The sequence below is a fragment of the Hoplias malabaricus genome, chromosome 1, assembly GCF_029633855.1.
Source record: "Hoplias malabaricus isolate fHopMal1 chromosome 1, fHopMal1.hap1, whole genome shotgun sequence".
NCBI lineage: Eukaryota > Metazoa > Chordata > Actinopteri > Characiformes > Erythrinidae > Hoplias > Hoplias malabaricus.
Window position 1 is genome coordinate 73,514,266 of NC_089800.1, and position 26,851 is coordinate 73,541,116.

General features: G+C 39.8%; 1 protein-coding gene across 10 annotated transcripts in view; it reads left to right on the plus strand.

The window, feature by feature from the left end:
- The first annotated feature begins 1,332 nt into the window (after positions 1-1,332).
- Positions 1,333-26,851, plus strand: part of gphna (gephyrin a) — a 127,900-nt gene continuing 102,381 nt past the window's right edge. For all 10 annotated transcript variants that reach the window (XM_066673343.1, XM_066673360.1, XM_066673373.1 and 7 more), the window contains exon 1: positions 1,333-1,462. In XM_066673343.1, the coding sequence (XP_066529440.1) occupies positions 1,399-1,462 (64 nt within the window). In that variant the 5' untranslated portion in view covers positions 1,333-1,398. The remainder of the gene's footprint in view (positions 1,463-26,851) is intronic.

Below are 26,851 nucleotides of genomic sequence, written 5' to 3' on the forward strand. Positions count from 1 at the left end.
TAGTGGTGGGTCTGGAGCCTACCCGGAATCACTGGGCGCATGGCAGGAACACAGGAGCCGCCAGTCCTTCACAGGGCATCACACACTTACTCACACACTCACACCTATGGATATTTTCGAGTCGCCAATCCACCTACCAACGTAGCACCCGGAGGAAACCCACGCAGACACAGGGAGAACACACCTAACTCCTCACAGACAGTCACCCAGAGCAGGACTTGAACCCACAACCTCCAGGTCCCTGGAGCTGTGTGGCTGCGACACTATATATCTTTGGACAATTTATCTGCTAATTCAGACTAATGTCCTACATATCCTACTATTTGTCTTCTGGACCTTTCATGACCACCCCACCAAACCAAACCCCCATAAGACCCCCTCAGCACATGGTAATAAAGCTGTTTCTTCCCTCCAGAGGAGCTTTGCACTCCACTGCTGAATCCATTATCTCCTCTAAACTCACGCTTCCGTGATGCAATAAAGTGTGTAATTAATTTCTTACGCAGGTACCAGTTCTTTTGATTCCCACTCTCACACACATCTGTCCCTTGTGGCCTTCTCTCTGTGGCTGAACACCAGCCCTATCAGTAAACATTAACCCCTGAGGGACCAAAGAAATGCCCTTAAGATTCTGCTGCTGAAAGTTGACTTGACTACCACATCAACTCAGATTGGAACTGCGAAAATGAGGTACATTATATATATATATATATATATATATATATATATATATATATATATATATATATATATATATATAATAATAATAATAATAATCATATATTTCACCAACACTATAGCAGTCCTTGGTGCAGGGAAAAGAGCTCATGCATAAGTGTGGCCTGTCCCTTTCCTGTAAAAGCAAAAATTCAGAATTATTCATGATAGCATTACATACTTCTTAGGCTAAATATTTTCAGAACATCAGTCCATTTGTATGAAAGTAACTGTTGGAGAAACATTGTAAGAGTGTTTATATATATATATATATATATATATATATATATATATATATATATATATATATATATATATATATATGTGTGTGTGTGTGTGTGTGTTTTGATTGGTCTTGGATGACATCCTAAATTATCCAAAAATTATGTATTGAGTAGTGCAGCATTACTCCAGAGCCTAGTGCTTCTGGGTTCTACACATCTTCTACACCGAACACAGAATAAGAATTTATTGTTTTTGCTTTGATTTTTGTAACGTATCGTGTATTTTAATTTAACAGTTTTAGGCCTAATATCCACTGCCAGTTTCAACTCGTCGTTCGACTTGTTGTGTCTGCCTCCGCTCACTTTCTCTCCCCCCTCCCCTGCAGCTGAAGTTCGATGCGCTCTGCGCTCGGCTCGGTCGAGGCTTGCCAGTGCGGGGAGAGCGCTGCTGCTCAACATGGCGTCGGACGGGATGATTTTAACCAACCACGACCATCAAATCCGCGTCGGAATACTAACAGGTGAGCGCCACGGGGCTTTTAAAAGTTGTCCTCCCCCCCGCTGCGGGGTTTTGCTGGGTGTCGCGCGGCGGCTGCTGCACTGTTAGGCCGGGAATCGGCGGCTGTAAGGTGGCGCTGTGTTGGGGCTCTTCTCCGCCTCCTCAGCGCAGGCTTCAACACAAAACTCGGCGTTTTCTTCCATTTTAGAACAGCGCTCTGAAGACCGCGCTCTCCCGCGATAGTCTGTCCTCCAGCGGAGAGAGAGAGAGGAGCCCGGGCGGCGTGGAAAAGCAGCCTGTGTGTGATGAATTATTCATGTCTTGTACGCGTTATAGCGCTGGAGAACGGAGCAAAGGATTTCGCTCTCTCTCTCTCTCTCACACACACATACACACCTCTCTCTCTCTCTCATTCTCTCTCATTCTCTTCTCTCTCCCCCCCTCTCGCTCTCACTTCTGTCTCAAGTCACATCTCTTTATACCCTTTCTGTCTTTCATTCTCTCTTTCACAACCTATTTCTGTCTCATTCTCTTTTCTTTCTCTACCACTCTCTCTCTCACTTCTCTCGTTCTCTCTGTAAAGTTCTTCACTCTCACATTGTGTATGTATAATGTGTGTGTTCTCTCTCCTCTCCTGTCTCAAGTCACATCTCTGTACCATTTTCTCTCTCTCTCTCTCTCTCTCTCTCTCTCTCTCTCTCTCTCTGTGTGTGTGTGTGTGAGGATGAAGAACCCAGTTCAGAATCGCTCTCGGAAGCATTCTGTGTCACGGAACACATCTCGAGCTCGACCACAGCCACGGCCTTTCTGTCACTCCGCTGTTTGTTCCTCAACAACACAATTTTGTCCTAAAATCGTTCCCCTAACGGTGGTATTTCCCAGTATATGATTGTTTGTTGTTTTCCTACACATAACACGTTCAGGCATGAGAGTTGCAAGGCAGTGTGCCCTTATTACACCGTGTACATTGGCTCCTAACGGGTACAGGCTCCTCTCAGAGCGCTAGCTGTGGAGTTGTGGGTTTCTCCGTATTTCAGTGTTCACACCTTTAAAATGAGCAGGATTCCTACCATAAGTTGGGAATTATATCCAGACGTTGATATGACGTTTGTGTGGACTAGCACAGTGCGTGAGGGGTTTAATAGTAACATTTGGGAGACTAGCTAAGGCTGTGTAACGTTATCCGCACATCGTGAGACCGTTAGCTCCTAACATTTAGGAGTTGTGGGGACCTTCCCTTGGGTCGAAGCTGCTTTAGCTACACGCGAATCCCCGGGTACACGGGTCGTTTTCAGCGACGGTGGAAGGGATTTCTCTATTCTGTGTTGAGAAATTTCGCGGTAGACCCCCTGCCAGTAGTTAAACACCGCGGGCTGCTACCGTTGCTCGCTTCACATGAAACAAGTTAAGACATCGTCAGTTGGGAAAATAATAAAAAAAATTATAATAAAAATTTATTTTATTTGTATATTTATTACAATGTGCCTTTTTTGTTCAAGTAGGAAAAAAATGAGAGAAAAAAAATACAGCTAGCCTATACAGGTCTCGTTGACCATGAGTGCCCAAACTTTTGCACATGACCATATGCTCGTGAACGTACCGAGGGCCAGGGAGCTGTCCGCGGATTTCAGGTGCTGAATCGATGTCAGCCGGATTTGGCTTTCTTCCTTAAACAGATACTCAGATTCTCAGAGCTACCAACCAAACAGCAGCAGTCTTTGGAAAGGTGTGAGGAATTCTCCTGAGGATATTGTAAGAGCCCTCCCCTTCTCTCTCTCTCTCTCTCTCTCTCTTTCAGCCCCGTCCTCACGTCAGCTGATGTGTAGCCCATTATTAGTCACAGTAACGCTTGGCCTCCTGTCTGTGGGATCGGTTAACACGGTTCTTTCACTGTGTTCTGGCATATCGAGGAAGCAGATGCTTATTGATGAGGAACAGTGTGTGTGTGTGTGTGTGTGTGTGTGTGTGTGTGTGTGTGTGAGAGAGAGAGATGCAGATTAGAGCTGCACAATATATATTTTCTCCATCATGTTACATTCCATGTGCAGTAGTCACATCGGAGGACCTGCAATGTCAACACTAAGGTGAGGTAAATCAATCATGTGATGCTACAAATGACCTCTGCTTGATTCAAAAAGGAAACTGGCATGGCTCACATTTTCCATGACTAATTTAGAAGGGAAGTCTGTCTGTTATTATTTACTCTGATTTAAGGGTTCTTGGATGCACAGAGGCTCTGCATGCTCAGCAAAGAACCAGTCACCATCATTCTCTATCAGGTGACTCTAGCCTGGACTATATGGATACAGTGGTGTCATGCTGAGTCCACCAGTGTGTTACACTCCCAGATTTCCCCCTAAAACGACTTCAGAAGAGTAGCCAGTGCTCTGCTGCTGTGGTGTTTGTTGAGTTGAAACCAGTTGTACAGCATTAAAGTTCATGAAAGTATGGTTGGCCATGTTTCACATCTATTTAATTTATTTTTTATTACAGGGTTCAACGTTGTATTTTAAAGTGTAAAGCACTATTCTGAGGAGATTACTTTTACCTGTGGACCTGGGGTAAAGTAATTATTATTTCAGTAGTTTTAATCCCGTCGGAATAGACCATTTCAGACATTTTCACGGAGTGTGCGCCCCAGTTTCTGGAAAGATTCCTGAGCCTTTTACCTACTGTAAAATGAGCAGTAAAATTAACCCCAGGTTATTAATCCCGTCTGAACGGACACGTAAGGGGATACTGCATCATATTCCAGGGTAATGGAGATTTCTGCTGGTTTTCTTCAGAACGGAGGAGATGAAGGCATTTAGTGAAAAAATATACGGTTGAAGTAAAAATCCACACAAAGACCTGAAAAATCACTCAGTAAAGACACATTTCTTGTGGCTTCAGGTAGGTTTCATGCACAGTAGTATGCTCCATACGTGTTATTATGAACGTGTCCTGCTCTTTAATTTACCATTAAACTGTTTTATATCAGTTCTAATATCTATGTGATAGGATTAGTAAAGGTTTGGTCGTCTTCTCGACAGTTATCTTTTATGAAGGACTAGAAGGTCATCGAGGGCTGGATATTTTTAGGCTGTTCTCAGAACAATTGTGACTCCAGTAAAACTCCAGTAGCTCTGATGTGTCTGATCCACAGTGTGATGGCAGCGTGTGAATTGAATATCGAAGATTATATATTTTTAAAATGAGCATACTTTATCACTAGGGTTGGGTACCAATACTGGTACCTGGGATTTGGTACTGATAAACTTTTGTATTTTTTTGGTACTTTACTCTCTCTATGATCACATGAAATGTAATATAAATAAATAAAGTCATTGTTTTCAGTGTTTTGTATTTTGTTTAGAATATTTTACATGACACACAAATTGAAACAGCTTAGTATTTTTGTCATGTATGATAATTATGTGCCCTGTGAAGGACTGGTGCCCCCTCCAGGGTGTGTTCCCGCCTTGCGTCCAATGATTCCAGGTAGGCTCTGGACCCACCGTGACCCTGAACTGGATAAGTTACAGATAATGAATGAATGATAATTATGTATTTGGCATTGTGTATATTAGCTTTTTTTTTTTGGAGCAGTTCACTGCCAGAGACATTAAGGGTGTTTTCACACCTGCACTTTGTAGTCTGGTTAAATCAAACTCTGGTTCGTTTACACCTTTGGTGTGATTCGTTTGTGCAGGTGTGAACGCAGTAATCACTCTACAATGAGACCCTTGAGAGAAGGTGGTCTTGGTCCAGACCCAAACAAACTCTGGTGAGAATGCGATCCGTCTTCAATCCGACCCAAATATCAACTCTTCAAGTTTGAGCTAAACGGCTCCCGTGTGCTTTGCATTATGGGATGCAGCAGAACATGTACACAAAGAACTGACTAAACTTTCGCATCTAACCAGGGAAGGAGAATGCATTCTGCAGGTGCACTTTGTAGGGGATTCAGTTAATTAATTTGTCCTTCATTAATTAATAATTATTAATTAATCCACTGAGCGGGTAATGCGTACAACTTTATTTAAATATAAATATGCAATTTCTCTAGATTATGAATGGGGTCTTTTGGTTGGATTTACGCTTGCCTTCTATGAGTAATTTCAACACACAAACACAGCACACTCATATAATAAAGTTATTTATTCGGATAACAATAACTGGAAATAATAATTAAGTTTAAAAGACTGGGGAAATTGGCAAACCAAAACCCTTATATGACCTTCAATAATGTGCGATGAAAGGGGATTAATATATGTGTAGATCTCCAAGTGAATGATCCAGGTCTATGATGGATGTCCTGGGCAGTCTGTCATCTTGCTGACACAGGGGACCTGAAGGATTGCTTTTTGTGGTTGGTCCACTGGGCCCTTCAAGCGTAGCGGGGACGATGAATCCCTAGCGTCTTTTATATTATAATCTCTAATCTGTGGACTAATCTAGGGCGGTCTGCTTGCTTGGCCAAATCAAGTTTACCCGTCGTTGATCAGTTCTAATATGGAAGCCTTTGTGGAGCAATATAGAAAGCGATTGAACGAAGTAAAATAATAATAAAGAACACTGGTTCTTAAACCACTTCTTTTGATTTTTTTAATCTTCTTTTTGATCTTAGAACCTTGTTGCTCTCTTTGAACCAGCCACAGTTTCCACAAGATCTGATGGGAACCAGGGATACATTGTCAGGTGGAATGTTGCGGGGATAATGGGTTATTCCCGTGTTCTATTTTCTAGAGATGGAACGATCAACATTTCTGAGGCCGATTCAGCTCCCTGATCACATTTCAGCACGATTGGCCGATAGCCGATACCAAATCAAGGGCGGGGCTATATGCCACGGCAGGGCAACATGCCAATTTTAGCACGCAAGGGTTTATGTTAAGGGTTTAGGTTTATTACCATTTTTAATGACCTCGTGAAACAGCATAATATAGAAAATTTGCAATAAATACACAAATTAAATTCAAACAAATTAATTATAAATTAATTTAATTTTTAATAATAACACCATTAATTAAAAAACAAAAAAAAGTAATTAAATGCAGTCAAAACTGCAGTCATTACCTGGGTTATTATAAAAACGAAAACTGCAACCATTAAATGTAGACAGATATAAAAAAAATGTCTGCATAGCGTCACTGAAATTGTGCAGTTAGGTCTTGGATGAATTATAGATCAAATAAAACAGCAGGTTTAAAATATGGAACGTTTGAAATTAAACAACAAGAACACACGGTCAACGTTAAATCTGGCTAATAAAATAAATTATATTAACCCTTTTAAATACTCTACTCAGACATAAAAGGGCAGAATTTAGTTCAAAACGTTCACCTCGGATGAAGTACTGTAGCCACACTGTACAGGGTCTCGAAGGTGCTGAACCGCTGCTCGGTTGCTTCCAAAAGTGTAGCTTTTGATGTTTTGACACCATAATCCTTTTCAGAACATTTCTGGAGAAAAGGTTTTAAGGCTCTGATGGAGGGTATTACGTCAGCAGCGGTAGAGGTGGAGGCGCTGATTTCTTTAGTTAGCTCCTCGAATGGTGAGAACCACGACAACATGTTTTAAACTAGCCCCCACTGATTGGCAGTGAAGGCCGGCTGATCATATTCGACTCCGTAAGCACCCAACACACGTTTTTGTTCCAGTAGACTCTGTAACCTGTAAAAGGTGCTGTTCCATCTTGTCGGAACATCCTGTTAAAGCCTCTTTACAGATTGACTCAGATGAGTTTGGAAACTCTGAAGGCGTGAATAAGCCAGAGGTGAGTGTTTGAAGTGGCCAGCAATCCGTGTTCCAGTTGCCACAATATCACTGATGCTGCGTTGTGACAAAACCCCTTCATTCACTACTAGCTGTACTGAATGCGCCATACATGGCAAACTTGGTAATTCAGCATCTTGCAGTGCTTTTTTGATGTTTCGTGCATTGTCTCTCAAGATTACATGTATTTTACTCTTTGGAATTGACCACAACTTAAACATGCTGTCGAACTCTGCCATCAGAGCACTAGCCGTGTGAGAGCCTGTAAACCCTCATGCATGCAGAACGGCGCAATGTAGTCTGGATCAATCCTCTGAGCTGGTACACTTAACATGAAGGTTGGGCTGACGTTGGAACTCCATATATCAGTTGTAAAGCTCAGTGATGTAGTGTTATTTTGCAGAAGATGGTCTATGTGTGTGTAAACCGCTTGATACAGCTCGGGAAGAGCAACATCTGAAAAGTATTTTCTACTAGGAATGGCATAGCATGGGTCCAGGTGGGATATTAAGCGGCAGAATCCCTCGTCTTCTACAAGTGAAAAGGGCTGGTTATCTAGCGCTATAAAACCTTTAGCCTTTTAGCTGTTGATGCTGTACTTTTCGTACCAGTCAAATGTGGTCTGCATGGTTTTCTGAGTTATTTGTTTTGTGCTAGCTGCCCGTGCTAGCTCTGCTGTTTTCTGATACTCACTGTATTCAGCCACGTGGTGTACTCTTAAGTGCCGTATCAGATTAGTGGTGTTAAATGACTTTGTGTTGGTTTTACAAATTTTACAAAACGCCCTGGATGAGTCTGTGTCCCATAAGGTAAAAAACTGCCAGACTGACGACATGTTTTCTAACAGTTCAGATAGGAATTGCAGGGACTTGGCTGAGGAGGTTTTAAGGAGGCTCCTCCTGGATGAAACGCTAGCTCGGGATTGGCTAAATTTGAGAAATATCTGCCGATCGTCGATCTCGTTTTGATTAAAAAACGCCCGATACACAGCCGATCGATCCTTCCATCTCTACTATTTTCCCATTTCAGTACGAGACATTACACAGACCCATCTGCTTCACAGGTCTTTTAACCAACACGGCATCGAGGACAATAAAAACGTGCTGCAAATGACCCCGTCCATATCCACGGCACTATGACTCGTTATTTGAGGCTCTGTGCTCTTTTTGGAGCTTCCTTGGCTTGAACGCACACGGATGCCATCACGGTTCGCGTGGTATTCTGGCTGGGAATAAAAGTGTTTGATTAGGGAACTAATTGATGTTGGTGGACATGTGCTGAATGGTTCTAAATTAGGTTTGCAAACAGGAACCAAACGGGTTCCTCTTGATGGAAAAGGGCTATGTTTGAATGTTAAATGCCTATATGGCACTGTATTTGTCATGCAGCATTATTAGAGCATACCCCAGATGAGGTGTGAACAGTTGAAAGCAGTCATCACTGTTCTTGTAGTAGTTTAGGTCTTTTTTTCCTCCCAGTGGTGAACTGAGCTGTCACGTTTAGTAGCTGGTGGCATGTTGACTGTTGAGGCATGTTAACACCTTTCTTACTTTCTTTTTTTTTTTTTTTTTTTGCAGTACAAACACATAGCAAAGTACTAATGTCATCCTCCATGATTGTTATGTCTCTAAATTTTTTGTGAGTGTGCATTTTGCATGGGTTAAAAGATCACACGCAAGTATTGGAGTAACAGGCTGTGGCTCAGTATCCTGCTTTTATTAGTGTAATATGTACTGATGCTACTTGTAACTAATGCCGTGTATATACCTCACATTCATGTGAATAAGCCATCGCTGTCTGATGAACACGTGTAGAAGCTGTTACGTATTTCCTGATATGAAATATGGGCATATGTCTAGTACAAATTGTACAAATTGCTATCAGCACGACCAATGCCAGACATACTTAACCAGTGTCTTAATTAGCTGCCAGATCATAATCATCATCATCTTTTCCGCTTATTCCATTTCAGGGTCAAGGTGGCAACAGACCCGTACTTAGCTGCAAGATGTGTCCATCAAAACTGTCCATTTCTACCTTGCACAGTGCTGCATACTGTTTGGGTAAAACTTGAAAATAAGGATTCAACTTTAGATTGTTTCTATGATTTTTTTTAAGCCTGTAAAATATTTTATTATTTATTATTTTTTATGTGATCATTTTAATATTGCATTGTATTTCAAACTTAATGGAGAAAGATTGTGTATTTATGCCTTCCAAATATTAGTCCAGCTTCGTCGTATGAATCTGTAAAATTTGAATGTTTTGATGTCTCATGAGGAGTAGCAATTCTGGGGTCTGATTTATCATTAAACACGGCCATGCTGGAAGATTTGTGGAAAAAATAATCATCTGCATTAAGATTCCATGACTAGAAACCCTCATGTCCACAATTGCTGCCCACTACAATGCATTATTTAATTTCAAGTCAAGGTTGTGTTGTATTTGGTTCCATTTAAAGGTTCATGAGTTTAATCAAAAACATTTTTATAAAATTCAGAGGATGTTTCCTCACCATTTGCGGCTCTCCACTCTTTTTGTGTGCTCAAAATTGGTTTAATGTGTTTACAAAGCCCCAGTGTCTGTAAATGGGTAAGAAAACGGTGTCTTTGTCCGGTATACTACGCCTTCTCTCACTCTCTCTGTGCTCATGGCATTTTCAAGCTTTTTAGACAACAAATGGACCTCCAAAATGTTGAAAAGCATGAACTGAGATGGGGATATTGCTATTACTAGAGGGTAATATTTACTTTTTTTTTTTTTTGGCTGCTGTAGATGGAACAGAGTCTAAATTCAAGTGTGTTCACAGCATGAAAGTAAACGCAAACCAAGAGTGCTATAAAAACTAAACATCTTGAGTTACTTGTGAGTTTCTGTGGTATTTCAAACAGTGAATAAAAGTTTACAGACGAGTTAAACCACAGCCACATACATTAACGTCATTTTTCTCCTCAAACAAACGGCTCCACCTTAAAAGATGCAGAGCTTCTGAATGTAAACCAACCAGAGAGAACTGCAGTTTCCCAGAATTGTAAGCATTGCCTTTAATCACTACTCTCTGAGAAAAGTTTGTTTCAGGTTTTCGAAAAACTGGACGTTTTTTTTTTTTGCGTGTGTGTGTATGTGAAGTGTATTTCATAATTCTTTATTGCAAAATAAAAAAAAATATTAAAATAATAAATGAATTAACAAAACAAACATGAAGCAAAATTACAGAGCACTTTGTGCTAATTTATCTGGCAACACTCTACAATAAGGAAACTTTTAATTCATGTCTCAAAGTTTCTGGTTATCCATGTAAGAGTGGGTAAGGGGTAGGAACTGTACCATAACCTGGAGGTCTTGGAGTTCACACAGATGTAAAGACAGTTGTGCTAGGGTTGGGTGCCGTGTTTCATTATCTCTGGGTTCTTCTGAGGACTCTGTCATGGTCGGTGGCAGTTTCTTGAGAACACTCTTAGTGAATCATCCATAAATGTTCCAGAGGTTTTTGTCCAATTTTCTTAGATAATGGAGTCACATTTCAATCCATGGGACTCCACACCCAGCACTGGGGGATCCTGTGATTTAATATTCACAGATAGTTTGTTACCAGTTGCTGTATCTTTTAGTGCTCTGGCTTTATGATATGGAAACATTTCTGTGAACATTAGATGGCATTCAGCCAGGGGAGCATTAGTGAGGTCAGGTGCTGATGTTGGATGATTAGTTCTGGATCACAAAAGCAACTCTAACTCAGCTTAAATGTATTGGCAGCTCCAGCATCCCAGAAAACACAATTCCACTTCTCAGGGGTGGTTTTGAAGCCCTGTAGATGATGATGATGATGTCTCTCTACATCCTTTGTAGGGCACAGTGTCTATCATAATATAACAGTTTTCGCACTCAAATAGTGCGTAGTAGCGCTTGTCTGTTGCTGCACATTTTTTTTATTGGTCATCCACTAGTCCATCTTCAGTGGACACAAGACGCTGCCCACAGGACACTTGGCTGGATGTTTTTGGTTAGTGGACCATTCCAGCAGTGACACTAAGGGGTTTAACAACTCCAGTAGCCCTGCTGTGTCTGATCCACTCATGCCATCACAAAACAAAATAACACTCCGCCACCACATCTTGTCACTGCAGTTCTAAGAATGATTCACCACCCAAATCATACCCGCTCCCTGGTGGTCCTGACCATGGATGAACAGGTTGAAAGGGAGAAATTTTGAATTTGCATAGTCTAGTTTTTAGAGATGCAGCCTCAGAAAGCAGTGAGATAGAGCGTTATTATCATGAAGCTGTAATTTTAAGGTAAAAATTAGTACAATATATTGGTGGCCAATATATTAATTGCCAATATGTGGATATTTGTAGTTATTGTTATTCTGACATTGGAATTTTAGCCGTTATTACAACCAGTACCTTGGTTCCTTTTTTGAGCTTGCGCATACGCCCTGATGCCTGTAAATACAGAACTATGTCTGCAGCGTGGACACTTTTCACATTTTCTGCAGAGTTTCTGGGATTAAATTTCTCAGTGCTGAAAACTAATTTAAAATACCAGCGACACTCAGTACACGCACAGGGTTTCCCTCAGTGCTTTACAGTTAGGCAACATCATCCACCCCCTCGCCCTACCCCCATTTGTAAACACTCAATAATAAGTGATCCTTCAAAGTTCCAAAGTACTTTCTGTGACTCATTTAATGCATGATTCCTTAGTTTTCAGTCACAGTTTTGAAGTATAATCCAGTTTTTAAGGCGAGCTGTTTGTCGTCTCTGAGCTTCCCCGTGGCTGTGTGTACACGAGGTCAGAGCATATGCAGCCCATGCTTATAAACTATGTTTTGAATAATTGATTTGAATTTGCACTCGATTCGTGAGCCGATTCACTCAATGAGTCGACTGTACACATCTTGTAAGTTCTCCAAAGCGTCCAAACAACACACAGAGCACATAATTCGTGAAATATCAGTGGATTTTTATAACACAGAACGATGATTTGGTTAATGTCTTGAGCTTTTTTCCCCCAACGGGAGCGAGTCTGGGCACGGGGCTGATGACGTCACATGTATTTTATTTTTCTATTTTATTTATTAAATTTTTTAAATAGATTTCTGGTTAGGAGGAATTTGTTGCAGCACACTAGAGGTGTTCTTGCACATTATGTTGTTTACTAGATGACACACACAGTGTAAACACACACACACACACACACACACACACACACACACACACACACAGAGCAGTGTAAACACACACACAGCAGGTTAAACGACAAAGATACCACCACAGTGCAGGAGCCCTTCTTATATATAACACAAGAAAACAGATAGTCATTCGGTGTTTTGGTTCATTACTGAAATACGATAATAAACAATTACAAACACTCACTCATTCTGAGCCGCTTTAACAAACCCGGTGCTGCAATAATTAGCTCCCCTCTAGAAACCTTTCATACAGAACCAGTAGTAAATCTTTGATAAAAAATTAGGGATGCATCGATACCACTTTTCCCTTCCGATACCAATATTTCATGTTCAGGTATTTACCGATACCAAGAACAGATACCAACTCTATCTTAATTACTAGATACGTGCTTATAAACTGAGATATTTATATTGCTATACTTACAGATTTTTATTTTGTTAAAGCAGTGTTCTGTATCGCTAATAAGATATAATAAACTTGAATGTACTTTTTATTAACTGCACATTAAAAAATTTTAAATTTAAGAGCCATGAAAAAATAAATATTTCCACAGTGCAGTAACAAGTACAAATAGGAAGACGTGGTCTAGCCTGACTGAACAGCTTTTTACATTGTTATGAGGATATTTGTCACGAGTGTGAAATGCACAATTTCTAAATATTTTGGCCACAAAGCGTAAACTTTCCACAAACTCAGCTCTGAACGAGTCCTTTCAACAGCCAATGAGAAAAGAGAACAGAAAGTAAACACAGGTGCGTGCAGTGGAGCTCTACAGCGGAGGATGGATTAAACTATGAAAAACTACAATATTTTACATAGTGCTGGATTCACACGTCCCCAAATAATTATCCCCGAGTATTTCCTGTAGGAGAACATAGTGAGCCACAAAACACGCTGTTACGGCCTGTATTCCAATTGTGTTCTAATTTTCCATTCGACCTTAAATGATGCAACACTGGCGCGCGCTACCACTAGTGCAGATTCTGAACCATTTGGCGGAATGTAGCCACAACTATGTGCTATTCTCTTAAGCTCCAGCTTCAAAATCAGTGCATCCCTAGTAAAAAAAAAAATACTACCTAGTTTTCTTTTAAAGAGTGGAATAAACATTGAATAAACAGCCATGCAGTGAGAGAGAACGTGTGGTATACAAACACCAGTTCAGACACTATAGATAACACCATCTAGAACCAATAAAAGCAGTTAATATCAGATCGGATGGTCCTTATTAAACATATAATAAAAAATGGGATTGAATATGACTGCAGATGACAAAAGATTGTGTATTGTTTTGGCTTCCAAGTGGTGCACACAATGAAGGACTGAAATGCCAGCTGGGTTTTTAGCATTTTTTTTTCTTTCTTTTAGACTAGGGGTCATTGAGAGAGGGAGAGAGAGAGAGAGAACGCGAGAGCTCACAACTGCCTGGATTATCCCTGAACAGCAAGTTTGGCAATCCAGCATTTATTGTTAGCCAGTGCTGCATTGGCCAATCCTAGACATACATATGTGGTCCCATAAAATTTGAAACACTGTATAATTGTGCAGTTTCCTTGTGTATAGTTGGATTGCTATCAAGAAATCCCAAATAACACAGTCACAAGGGATCGATTGTATGCAGTTATTTGAAGGTGATGCTCATAATTAAAATCCAATACACTCTCTGAATTTAGAAATAAAAAATGTTTTCTCGCTACTCACTAGCTCTTCAGTCTGTTTGCGCATAGGAAAAAGGTCCGGTGTTTGCATGCAGCCCTGGCTTGGTAAATGGGGAAACAAACTAAGTGTCTCAGTCCAAATTGGCTCAGGAGCTCTCTCTCTGTGTCGCTGGAATGGCATCTGGAAGTGTTTCATGAAAAGGCATGAAACTCACGAGGAGAGATGAGGATGTTGCTCTATTTCTGTTCCATAGTTGGATAGCTGACTTATTTTTGCTGTTTTAGGTGGCATATTTAAAATGGAATTGATTGCAAATTCAGGAGACTGTAGCTAACTTTCCATGAAATTAACTGCATTACCGAAAGTGCAAAACTAAATAGCTTGAGTTACAGGTGAGCTGCTGTGGTAATTCAAACCATGAATAAAAATGACAGACAAGCTAAACGTCAGCCACACGCTAGTCGGCTTCTTACTCAAGCAAAACTCTCCCCCTTAATAGATGTAAAAACTAGCAGATTCAAGATTTACAGTAACTAGGGCTGGGCAATTAATCAAAAACTAATCGAAATCAACATTCAGAACTTCTAATCGACCTAATCTTGTCTATATTTTTAGGTTATCTTTATTTTATTAGGTTATTTTTAGATTATATATATTCTGTTATGTCCCCACTGTGTGTTCATGTACTTTCCCTTTAAAACCATGCCACCAAGCTGTAGCCACGTGATTCTTCCCCCATCTGCCACATGGAAGCAACCTAACCTACAGCATTATATTTCTTTTCTTTTATTGTATCATTTTATATTGTTTTAATCATTTTTAATCATTTAATCATTTTACTCTTTTTATGTAATTGCTTTATTGGACTTTTATGATGCTATTCTGGCTTTTAATTTAACTCTTTCTTTTTTTCTGTAAAGCACTTTGAATTGCTCTGTATGAAAGGTGCTCTATAAATAAACTTGCCTTGCCTAAATGCCGACGTGCTGTGTTTTGACTGTAATTAATACGACACTGAACAAAAATAAGTCAAATGTAAACAGAAAAAAACAGTTTCAGCGACCAAAGCACCATCACACACCAAATATAAACAGTGCTCAAAAAACAAGAGAGGAACCAGCTCCCAGCAGCATTAGAAAAAATATCCTAGCTTTAATACTGGAGCATATTTACAATACTAGCCTCATCATTGAAGTATGAGGGTCAAAAATATAAAAACAAAATAATTGTTCATTAATCGCAATCATGGTAAAATGTACAATTAGTCGTGATATTGATTTTTGATCATATCGCCCAGCGCTAGCAGTAACTTACCTGGCTTTGAGAGAGGAGCTTCTGAATCAACACAAAGGGGGGGGGTGAGGTGATTGTTTTGCTGTAAGAACAGTAGTTATCCAGATTTAAGTGTATTCAAGAATTTATCAGAAGTGTGTGCGCGTGTACAAATGAGCTTGGCTGTAGAAATCAGTTAATAGTAGTGCTGGGTGATGAAACAATCTCAATTTGTTTTGTGATAAAATTTTGCTTGATAATGGTGATAAGCTTTGGAAACATTCGTTTCTATAAGGCACACATGCTCATGCTATTATGGTAATGTATGAGACCATAAGAACCTGAGAACGTAAACCAGTCTGTAATATGGTTGTGTGTAAGAATTAAAAATATATGGAGTATATATGTTATAGTTTTTAGTGTTTAGGGAATATATATTTTTTCTGCAATTTCATGTGGGACACCTTGTGGGAACTTGACCACAGAAACGTGTCTCGTGTGCATGCACAGGTTAACCAGAGCTTCGCAGAGGTTGTCTAATTTCAGGAACAGGGCCTCCTAAAGGAATTGTGTTGTCGCAATGAGTCATTCATTGTAAGTGGGCTGTTTTAGTGTATTAGGCTGTTATAGACTTAATTTGTGCAAGGACTTTTATGTTGACATGTCTGAATACGGGTGGAGAGCAAAGATGAGGTTAAACAGAGCAAAAACAATGAGCACAGAGAAATAAGTGCACTGAGTACGTATAGAGAAGAAAGAGAACAAAGCAAAAATGAATAAAAACCAGAGTTTCTGCTCACTCCCGGGCACCTTATGATTGGAGTAAATAGAGATTGATTTTCAAAAGACAGGGGGAGAAAAGTGCTGTGTAGTTTGATCCTTGTGGTGTTCTGTCCAAATCACCTCACAGTCAAAGGCGTATGACTTTGTTTGAAGCTTTGTTGTGACAATTTGGTTTAAAATAAGACAGTGCCTAATGGCTCATATGTAAGTTGTTGGTGTAGCCACAGTTGGTGGTGGATGTGAAATATTCCATGGATCAGATTCTTTCTCTTAATGCTTGTCATTCCTCCAAAAATATTGTGATCCAAGAAATACCATGAGATATGGTGAAACTATTGTAGTCTCAGCAGGCCTCGCTAATGTTCTTGTCATTGAAGTGCAGTCAGATCTTCGCAGCAATGTTTCAACGTCTAGTCTAAAGCCCTAATAGATCCGTTGAAACCCTTAGTGCAGCAAAGCTGGGATAAATTTCAAAAGAAATACAGGGTGCATGTAATCTCAAAACTGGTATTTTGTCCGTATCCCTTGGCCCTGGCATGTGCGCGCAGTTGTATTAGTGTCTTTAAAAATGCATGTTTGTGCTGTTTGTTCATGTGTGCTTTGATGTACGGAGGTCATGTGTGCAGTATAAGCTAATTAGCCATCATTCCACTGAATGCAGTGTGTTGGCAGTGTGTTCGATTTGCTTGCGCTTGTGTGAGCGTGTGATTATCTCAAATATTAAAGTGTGCGTATTTAAGTATCAGTATTAGATTAGGGGATGTGCTTCCCTCCCCATACCAAATCTGCCAAGCATGGCCTGACACCTCTCTTATTATTTCCCATTTAATTGCTGTAAAGAGTGTGTCGCTATATTTAGCGCCAGCCTCCTAAGCTGTTTGTTATGCTGTTTTATTTCAGCGTCTTAAATCACAGTCACACACATGCACACACCCACGTCCACAAACACTGTTGATCAGGCTCTAGCTTAGCGGGCTTATAGGAGGAATGGCCTATTACACCGGAGCTTTGATTACATGCTAAAAGGCTGTACATGTTCAGCCGCGTTCAAATGTCTTTGTTGGTAGTGATAACCTGCGCTACACACATGAACAGACAGATACTTCACCATGAGTTTTGATATCAGCTGTGACACCCACTATATATCATCCAGCAGCTAGAGGGGTGACTGTGGGCTGGAAATGACCTTCTCTGCTCATCCTTTACCTGAACATAAGTAATCCTTACCATAACAATGATGAAATGCCAGATGTTAGCTCTCTCTCTCTTTCTGTGTGTGTGTGCGCTCATGAGAGAGAGAGATCTGGTATGGAACAATCATAGTTTCAACTAAACATAATATAGTCAATATATCCTTGGATTTCAGACACTTGATTATTCTGTTCTTGTTCTGAATGTGACCCCACTTTATATTGAGGAGGAAAATATTGTTATCTTCTGTTAGCCATATTGTCATTTTTCTCATAGGATCTAAAGGAAAAAACTATTAGCGCTAGGGCTGGGCAATTCATCGAAAATTAATCAGAATCGACATTCAGAACTTCAACATAATCTTGTCTATATTGGTTATAGCGATTATTTTTATTGTTATGTCCCCGCTGTGTGTTCATGTACTGTCTTTAAAACCATGCTACCAAGCTGGAAAATCTAAATGCAGAGGCCAACCAAGCGACTCGAGCAGCTAGTACCAAAGAAAAACACAGCGTTTGTGGTTTGGACGTGCTGTGTTTTGACTATAATTAAGATGACACTAAACAAAAAGTCAAATGTTAACGCTGAGGAAAAACAGTGACCAAAACACAATCACACACCAAATATAAACAGTGCTCAAAAATCAAGAGAGGAACAAGCTCCCAGCAGCATTAGAAAAAATATCCCAGCTTTACAACTGGAGCATATTTTTACAGTACATGCCTCGTCACTGAACTATGAGTCAAAAATACAAAAACAAAATAATCGTTCATTAATCGTAATCTTGGTAAAATGTACAATTAATCGTGATATTGGTTTGCGCTCATATCACCCAGCATTAATTAGCACATTAGACTCCAATGCATGAGTTATTCATACACAGGTCATATACAAGCGTCAGTAATCATGTTATTTCTCTCATGTTTTGCTTTGGTGTGTAATAGACTAAAAGCACAAGTCACTTTTTGTTTTATGTCATTCTTTTCCCTCGTTTACAGGTAAATAATCTGATCCCGCTGTCCCTGCGCGCTGAGAGTGGAACAGGTTTTTGGAGGATAATATTTTATTGTGACTATTTCTGGTAAGGTAGGCTACGGTGTAGGGTTCACATCAACATGTTGCCTTCGAGGCAGAAGCATAAATTGGGCTTTAGGCTAACAATAAAGATGGACTGCTGGAGAACAAATGCAGATCGCTATCCAAAGCTGTCCAAATGAAATATGACCTAGTGATCAACCGATATATCGGCCAATTTTTGGCATTTTTTTTATATAATTAGCATCGGCCAATATATTAGCACCAGAGGCCGATATTTACACAATGCAGACAGGCAATGCTGTGGGCAGCTCCGTCATTCTGACTGTTAGAGCGCCCCTTGCGTCCATTTTGCCATCTTACAGGCAGACAATCATTAAACGCACAAGTACAAGCCTCCAACCAGTAGCTGCCGTCTCATCAGAGAAAACGGTATAAATTATTTTCTCTTCTTCAGCTCTCACTATTTATTATGACTGCTGTCATAAACAACTGAGTTGATAGTTGTAACACTAGAAACCCAGCGTTATTTAGCCTCTTATTTCGCTCATTGGTTGGCGGCGCCTAAAAAAACAAAATCACTCATTGTTATATCCGTCATTCATTCATTCATTCATTATCTGTAACCCTTATCCAGTTCAGGGTCGCGGTGGGTCCAGAGCCTATCATTGGGCGCAAGGCGGGAATACACCCTGGAGGGGGCGCCAGTCTTTCACAGGGCTGTTATATCCGTCAGTATATCTGAAGTACGACAGGTCCAAAGTCCAGTGAGTGTATTAAATTAAAGGTTAAAGTTACTGCTTTTCATTGATTTAATCATTTTATATAGAATCCCACTCGATAAATAAGTATTTTTGCTGGTAAAAAAAATATTAGAGACAGTACAGGTTTTCAGATTTTTCATGGTGCATATTTGAGTAATGTGTACATATCATACACCGATCAAACGGTCAGACTCTCAGGATCATGAGGATATACACTAAAATGTAGGACTAAGGAATTAAAGGCAAAAAAATAAGATATTTTAAACTTCAGGTTTCTTCCTCATCAATGACAAAACCACTGCTTCTCGAAGCCTGAGGAGCCCACAAGCGGCTCACACACAAAGTTAGCATCGCTTACTTTAGATAGTCCGAGACTCGATAAAACGAGACTAAACCGTTCATGAGTAATCCTCATGTTTGTGTCAAGAGTACTGGCCGAAAAAATAGTACACACTTTCAAAAAATAATTAAAATATGAGCCCCGTGGACCTATGTCACTGCAGCGTAACTTAGGCGCTCAGCTTTCCAACGACATGTCAATCAAATCTGTAGACCAATCAGGGGCAGAGTTATGGTGATGCGCACCCAAGGAGGAGGGACAAACACGCAGCAGAGCGCATACGTTTTCAGCGCCTAACAGACCCAGACACCGCGAGAGACTCAAACGGTTCTATTCGGCAGCCACAAGCTCCACAAACAATAATAAAGTCAATAAACACGTTTCAAAGCTTAGATGTCTTTTACTAGTTACATTTCCCCCACTGAGGACTTTTAAATGCAGCAGGGGTGTGGGGGATGTTGCCTTGCTCTACAGCCAATCAGAGTGCAGCTCTCGCCTTTTAACACGTCAGTCATTTAAAGGAACACTGTACTCAGTGAGAAACAAATGTAAACATCAGAGATAGACTCAGTACATCAGAATAAAACACACCATAACTAAGGGTTTTTACTGGTTGGTGAGGGGTGAATGGCCACTTGGTGAGGGACAGGAGACTAGTTTCTCAAACAAAGTAAAGAAAAACACTAAGATGTTGACATTAGGTCTAGACAAGATATATACACTGTATTTCTTCAGTAAAAGTAATCATTTTCCTTATGGAGAGCTTGGGGTGTAAAGAGACACTTGGAGAGGTCATCTGTCCACTGTCTGCTCCAGCATGAATAAATTCAAATCAGTAGGAGGTATCAACTCCAAATTTTACCTGATGAAAGTAGACCCCTGGAGGCACAAGTTTGAAAAGAAAAAAGTAATAGGACTCATGAACTCTTCACTTCATATATATATTTCAGTATAACTCTGTTTTGTCAATCTAGTGAGTTCACTCACTGAGGCACAAGGATTTGTTGTTTTTCACCTTATATTCCATGACGCCAAGGGAGTGGTCATTTTTGTTTACTTTGTGTTAGAGCTTCTGGTGAGACATCAAATCCCTTGATATAGATATAGTTCCACTTAACATCGCACTTCATTTGACCCACAGAGACCTGGAAGTAGGGAAAGCCATTCATTGGACCTCCCACATCAACACCATTGTGAAAAATGTAGATACCACCCATCCCTATTTCGGACACTACATCATGTGGGTTTTTTGAAAAGTGGTAAGTGGATTGTGGGTAAACATGGGTTGTACGTATGGGTTGTATGTTTTCAGACTTTACAAAAAAATGGTGGAACCCCATAATAGTGCTCTTTATATTGAAGAAGGCACAGTTTCTGACTAGGGCTGGGGCCACGCTTCGACATATTAGATTACGAAATTACGTAGATTTTGCATAACATCCACTGATGTGTCCCAAAGATGGCCGTGCCTACTGAAAGCATGGATTTGTCCAGACCGCAAGCTGTAGCTACAAAAGCATAACACCAGAGTGCATCTAAAATGTGGGAGTATTTTACACAGAAATACAACATTGTTGTACTTTGTCAACTTTGCAAAGAGATGGTGTATCATAAGAATATTACTGCTATGCATGAGCACTTGAAGCGGATCGCTTTGTCAACACGGCAGCAAGACATGCTCACATTCCTCCACTCTTAATGTCTTCCCAACACAGGACACTTGCACCGTGTGTGGTTGTGAGTTAAATGACTTTATTTCTGCACTAGTTTGAGTTATTTTGTAAGGAAAGTTAACTTTTGCTGAAATTGCACTTGTTTTACTTTAAGAATGTACTAGTTTTAGTTAAAAAAAAAACATTAATCAGCAGTAATACAGACAAAAATACTGTAAAATAATTTTATTTTGGACTGTAAAACGTGCTCTAATGTTCCTCCTGGAAGTGGTTTGAACTTTTGTTTATTTTGTTAGATTATTAAATGTGTTACATTTTATTTCTTTTAACTGAATGAATTGATCTCTTGCAGTTGAGAGTTTTTGTTTGACTGTAAAGCTGTTAACACTAAAGTATTTTTTTTGTTACAGATGCCCTTAAGTAGTGCATACTCTATTTAAGAATTTAAAAAATCAATTTGGAGGCACTGATCGGCAGTGACTGGAAAAGGCCGGTTTTTAGCCTGATCGTCTATAACTGGTTGGACTCCCAACCGATTTGTGCCGGTTGCATTTATTTGTAAAGGATATTTATGTGCACCACACGAGGGCAGGAGCAAACACAGCTTTATGTTGAGATGTAAAAAAGTTTCTATTAAAAAAAATGAACTATACGTTTTCTGTATGTTAATAATTCTTAGAAAGAAAATTGGAATCGGCCAGTCATTTGTTAAAAAAATCGGAAATCGGAATCAGCCAAAACAATTCCAATCGGTGCATAGTTTATATACTTTATTTATGTATTTATTTGCATTACAGTCATTCAAAGCTAATCATCCATTTGTAGATTTGAAGGTAAGGTTTAATTAATACGATTAAAAAAACAAATCCATAGTCATCATAAAAGAGCAGGACGTGTCAGTGCAGGATTTGTTGAAGCTGGTTAGCCATTTGACTAATGGGTTCTCCTCAACCTCACAGTTGTCTACATAAGCGTGTCTACGTGCTGTCACTTTCAGTACGAATGAATAATTGAAGTCCAGCCTTATCCGGACGCAGGCCGACTGCAGCGTCTTAGATAATGTAACACAGCCATTAATCACCAACTGCCGGCCTCCCCCCACGGATCAGCCCCGGCCCAGAATCCTCTGTACAGCATCCAGCTTCTACTCTTCTCCCAGGGCTGCTTAGAATTCCCTTACACAAAAGGCCTGAATTGGATTGTACCTATGTATTGGTTACTTGGCTAAATGGTAATGCATACTCGCTCCTCCACAGTGTGTGTTTGTGCGTGTGAGCGCTCCAAGCTTCTGTAGTGGACAACACCTGCTCCATTCTTGCTGATAGAATGAGGAAAACCACTTTTCTACTGAGCTGTTGTGTTGTCACTGACTCTCCTTCATTGTCTCTCAGATAGGGGTGGACCAGTAGGGGTCTTTTATTATTTATTTATTTAAAATGTATTATTATTTTATTTATTATTTATGCCCAGGATCATCAGACATAAGCTGTGTTTGGTATTGTACCCTGTTCACTATATAGTACACTATTTTGGGGTTCCGCCATTTTGGTTTAGTGTCCGAAAACAAGGTAGACAATTTTCAGTACACTCAAACAATCCCAGAATACACAGCAAAAAGTAGCCTACAACCCATGTACTGTAGCAGATAGATTACCCATAATCCACTGTGTTGTTTGGTTTAAAAAAAACAATACAAAACATGAGGTAGTGTCTGAAATTGTTCACATCCCTCCTGAATTCAGTTCCCTGTTATAGTACCCTATGTAGTGAATAGTGGATAGGGACACAACACCATAGTGAATAATTGTTTTCAATTAATGATTTATTATTTGCTTACTATTTTTATATATGACTTTATTTTATTTGTTTGTGTTGGCTTTTACATGCTTTTTTTAAACCCATGGAACACATTTTCTCACTCTCCCACCTTAAACAAAATGCTCATAGGTCCATGATGTTCTTCATTTTCCTTTGCATGACATTTGTATGGGTCAGGTGGTAGCAACCTATATATACACATACATACACAAAAACACAAGTGATAAGTGTATTTTATAATTATTGCTTATGTGTGGGACAAACTCTAGATACTTAGGTAGGTAGTAAAATGTTGTGTGTGTTCAAACTTGTTGGTCAGTGGCTAGCTGGTCATGTCACAGATAGTTTTACACTGCCACATGCAGAAATACACACACACACACACAAACAAATATACTCTTAAATCCACATTGTTAATCACAGATTCAGTCATGTACTGATATGCTCTCATAACTGTGCACACACACACACACACACACATTCAAATGGGTAGAGTAGCCAAAAAACTCTACTCCAGTGAATGTATTTGTACTTGGACCCTCATCCTGTGAAAAGCAGTAACACGCTGGAGGGGTACTAAGCAGCAGTTTACGAAACAAACCGTGACTTTTGTGTACCCTTTCAGCCCTAAAATGTACTCCAGTTAAAGTATAAGTTTAAACTACTCTCTTAAGTACATTACAAGTAAATGTAACATGTTAATACCCACCTCTGCAAACACAAACACACACTTCTTTGAAGCCTGATAGGAATGATTCACCACAGCTGAAATGTATTTTTCTTTATTCTTTACACAGTGTACTACGGTCTCTGCTGCCGTAGAGTGATGAGTAGTGTGGGGTGGGTGTGTCCAAGGCCAGAGAAATAGAGTGGGAGCAGAAATATCGCTCACCTCATGAAGAGGTTTATATATGGAATAATTCCAACTGCAAGCTTGGAAAAAATCTCTTGGCAGATTTCTTAGAAGAACTGAAAGCAAGTTTCCTGAAAAGAGTGAATGCTTCCGTAAAGGCAGTACACTGTCAGATTACTTCATATTTCATACTCCATCCCAAAATATTAACACAGTATTATTAATGGGGGGGGGGGGTACTGTCGGGCTGCGTGAGCCTCATGAACGAAGGGTTTTAGGCGCTGTGCAGTTCAGCTCAGTACAGCTCGACAGTCTACACCAACACGTGTTGAATAAAAACTATTTCTGAGAGAGCGAATTTCAGGTGTAGGAAGAATGGTATGTTTTTGTTCTTTTTTTTTCATCACCATTCAGTGTACTCCCACAGCGCCCCCTCGTTGTGGCTCTCTTAAATGCACATAAATCAACTTTTGACTATGTTCTTAAAGACACAGAACAGAAAAGTGACACACCACACATGTCCTAGATACCGCCCTCATGGGATACTGTCCACATATTTAAATACCGTTGTATTTATATTACCGTTATATCCCCCAACTCTACTTGGAACACAATTTAGTTTCAATCACTTACATTGATTATGTTGAATATTCATCTTTCTCCTACTGGGTTCTTGCCTGACAGCAGGAACCAGGAAACAGTGAAGGCCAAAAGTTTCTATACACTTATGCTAAGGAATTTCAGATTCATCTCAGTTTCTCAAAGTCATTTGAATATTAGGTGAACAAAAGTTAATTATTATTAAAAAATGTTGGTATTCAAACATTCTCCCACTGTTTTGTGATTTTATAGTAACTATCATATTAAAAAATGTCAGTTGTCATTTTATTCAATAAATATACAGGGTTTCCCGCAGTGCTTTACAGTTAGGGCGGTCGTTGTCAAGGTCGTTCACCCTCTAACCCCACCCCCATTGTAAACACTCCATAAGAGATCCTTCAAAGTTCCAATATACTTTCTGTGATTTTCTGTGTTTAATGCGTTATTCCTCAGTTTTCAGTCATAAACACGCGTTCTGAAATATAATCCAGCGTTTAAAGCGAGGTGTGTGTACGATGTTTTTACTCAGTGATTTGAATTTGCACTGGATTTGTGAACTGATTCACTCAGGGAGTCGACTCTACACTCAAGCAATTGTGTAAGTTCCTCAAAGCGTCCAAACACAACACGTAAGCACGTAAATCACGAAATAGCAGTGAATTTTTATAACACCGAAGGATAAGTCGGCTTGTTTCTTGAGCTTTGATTCCCAACGGAAGCGTGTGTGGGAGCGGGCTGATTATTTATTTATTTATTTATTTATTGAGATTTTCTGGTTAGGAGGAAGTTGTAGCACGCTAGAGGTGTTAATGCTCATGATGTTGTTTAATAGCACGTATGTTATTGTAACTATTATTGCACTTTAACTGCTTTGTTAATGCATAAATAAAGTGTACCACCTTGACTAACCAATTTTCTGCGTGAAACCCTGATATAACCTGCCATTTAAGTTGTTTGAAAATGGCAAGCGAGAAGCATTTATTCATTCAAGTTCCATCAAGTAAAAAGTCCTGTGAAAGCATGTCCATTGATTTGTTCTGTTCTTGGGGTGAATATTGTATCCAAAAGTGCATATGAGTTTTGGTTTAGATGATTTAAAGGTGGTTATTTTGATGTTAGTGTTTCTAGTTAATTTTTACATTTGAAGAGAATGTTTGAATGGAAATGTTACACAAAAGAACTTTTAACACCTAATATTTTATCAGATTTTCAGTTTGCAGAGAATAATTCACTTTTACAGCACTCTTCTGAAATCAAGAGGGATGGGGTGGTTTCCTACCCTCCTCTAAATTCACACAGTGCAGTTTCTGTAGTGCTGGGCACAGAGTACGAATGACAGAGGCTCCATTAGCTCTAATACAGATCTGTGATACCTCACAATGATTTTGAAGCTGTAAATTTAAGGTAAAAATAGTACCTAGTGTTGCTTTAACCTGTTCCAAATGATTAGATAGTAGATTTAGAATATATTTGGTATATTACTTGTATTTATTTAGCTGTTAGCAATGCAAAAACATTGAAGCAAGTGAAACATATGGCAAATGTCGAAGGCTTATTCTAAAAAGCTTGAGCTGTGAAAGAGGAACGCGTTGAATGTTCCATTCATCAGGTCTGTAAGTGTGCGACTGTCACCTTGTGGGTGTGTTTGGGAGGGATATTGGCAGCCGTTTTCTAAACAGGCCTGCTGTTTAGGATTTGCACAAACCCGTACATAATACACACAAACGCACCAACACACACACAACATTTGTTCAAATGTAAGTGTTGGAGAGGATCCCTCTTGGAATGCTGATGGGATAGCATTCATATCACGAGCATGAGGTGATTTTCAGATTAAGCCACAGATGCAGTGCTGGATTTGCCAGCGCTGCAAGATTAAGTCGTTCACACAGGGAAGTGTGGCAGCGTTTCTCAGAAGCTGCTACAGTCCCACCTCCCTCCCTGCTGCTTTCCTCAGACCAGTATCAACAGCAGACCTCACACAAGTCCCATAGTGAAGGCTGAGAATAAAATGGGCTCAGAGCAGAGCAGAACGGTACTATGAACCCCTGCTACACAACAACAAAGAGCAAACTAGGGAGTCTAGGGAATTTTTTTTTCTAGAGTGGGTTTGTAGATAGGAGCCCAAGCTTAAAGGAACATTAGATAGTGTTTTTAGTTTAAAACCACAGCTTTAACATCATGCTTTACTGGCCTGTGTTAGAGAAAATGGTGTCTGTCATTGCTGCTCTGGGCTCACTACTGCAGAAACTGCGCTATGTAACTTTTGGAAAAGGGTAGGAAACCTGTTACCTGCTTTGTTTTCCACTACCACAGCTCAATCTCTCTGAAAGCTGGTACATTTTTAGTCCCTTCTTGAGCCAAATAGGGAGTAAATGTGACGTGTAAACTTGATTGGGCAGAGAGACTTGTTTACACAGTGAAATGCAGACCTCCAGCACAAACTAGCCACTTTTAAAATCTCCAGGTTA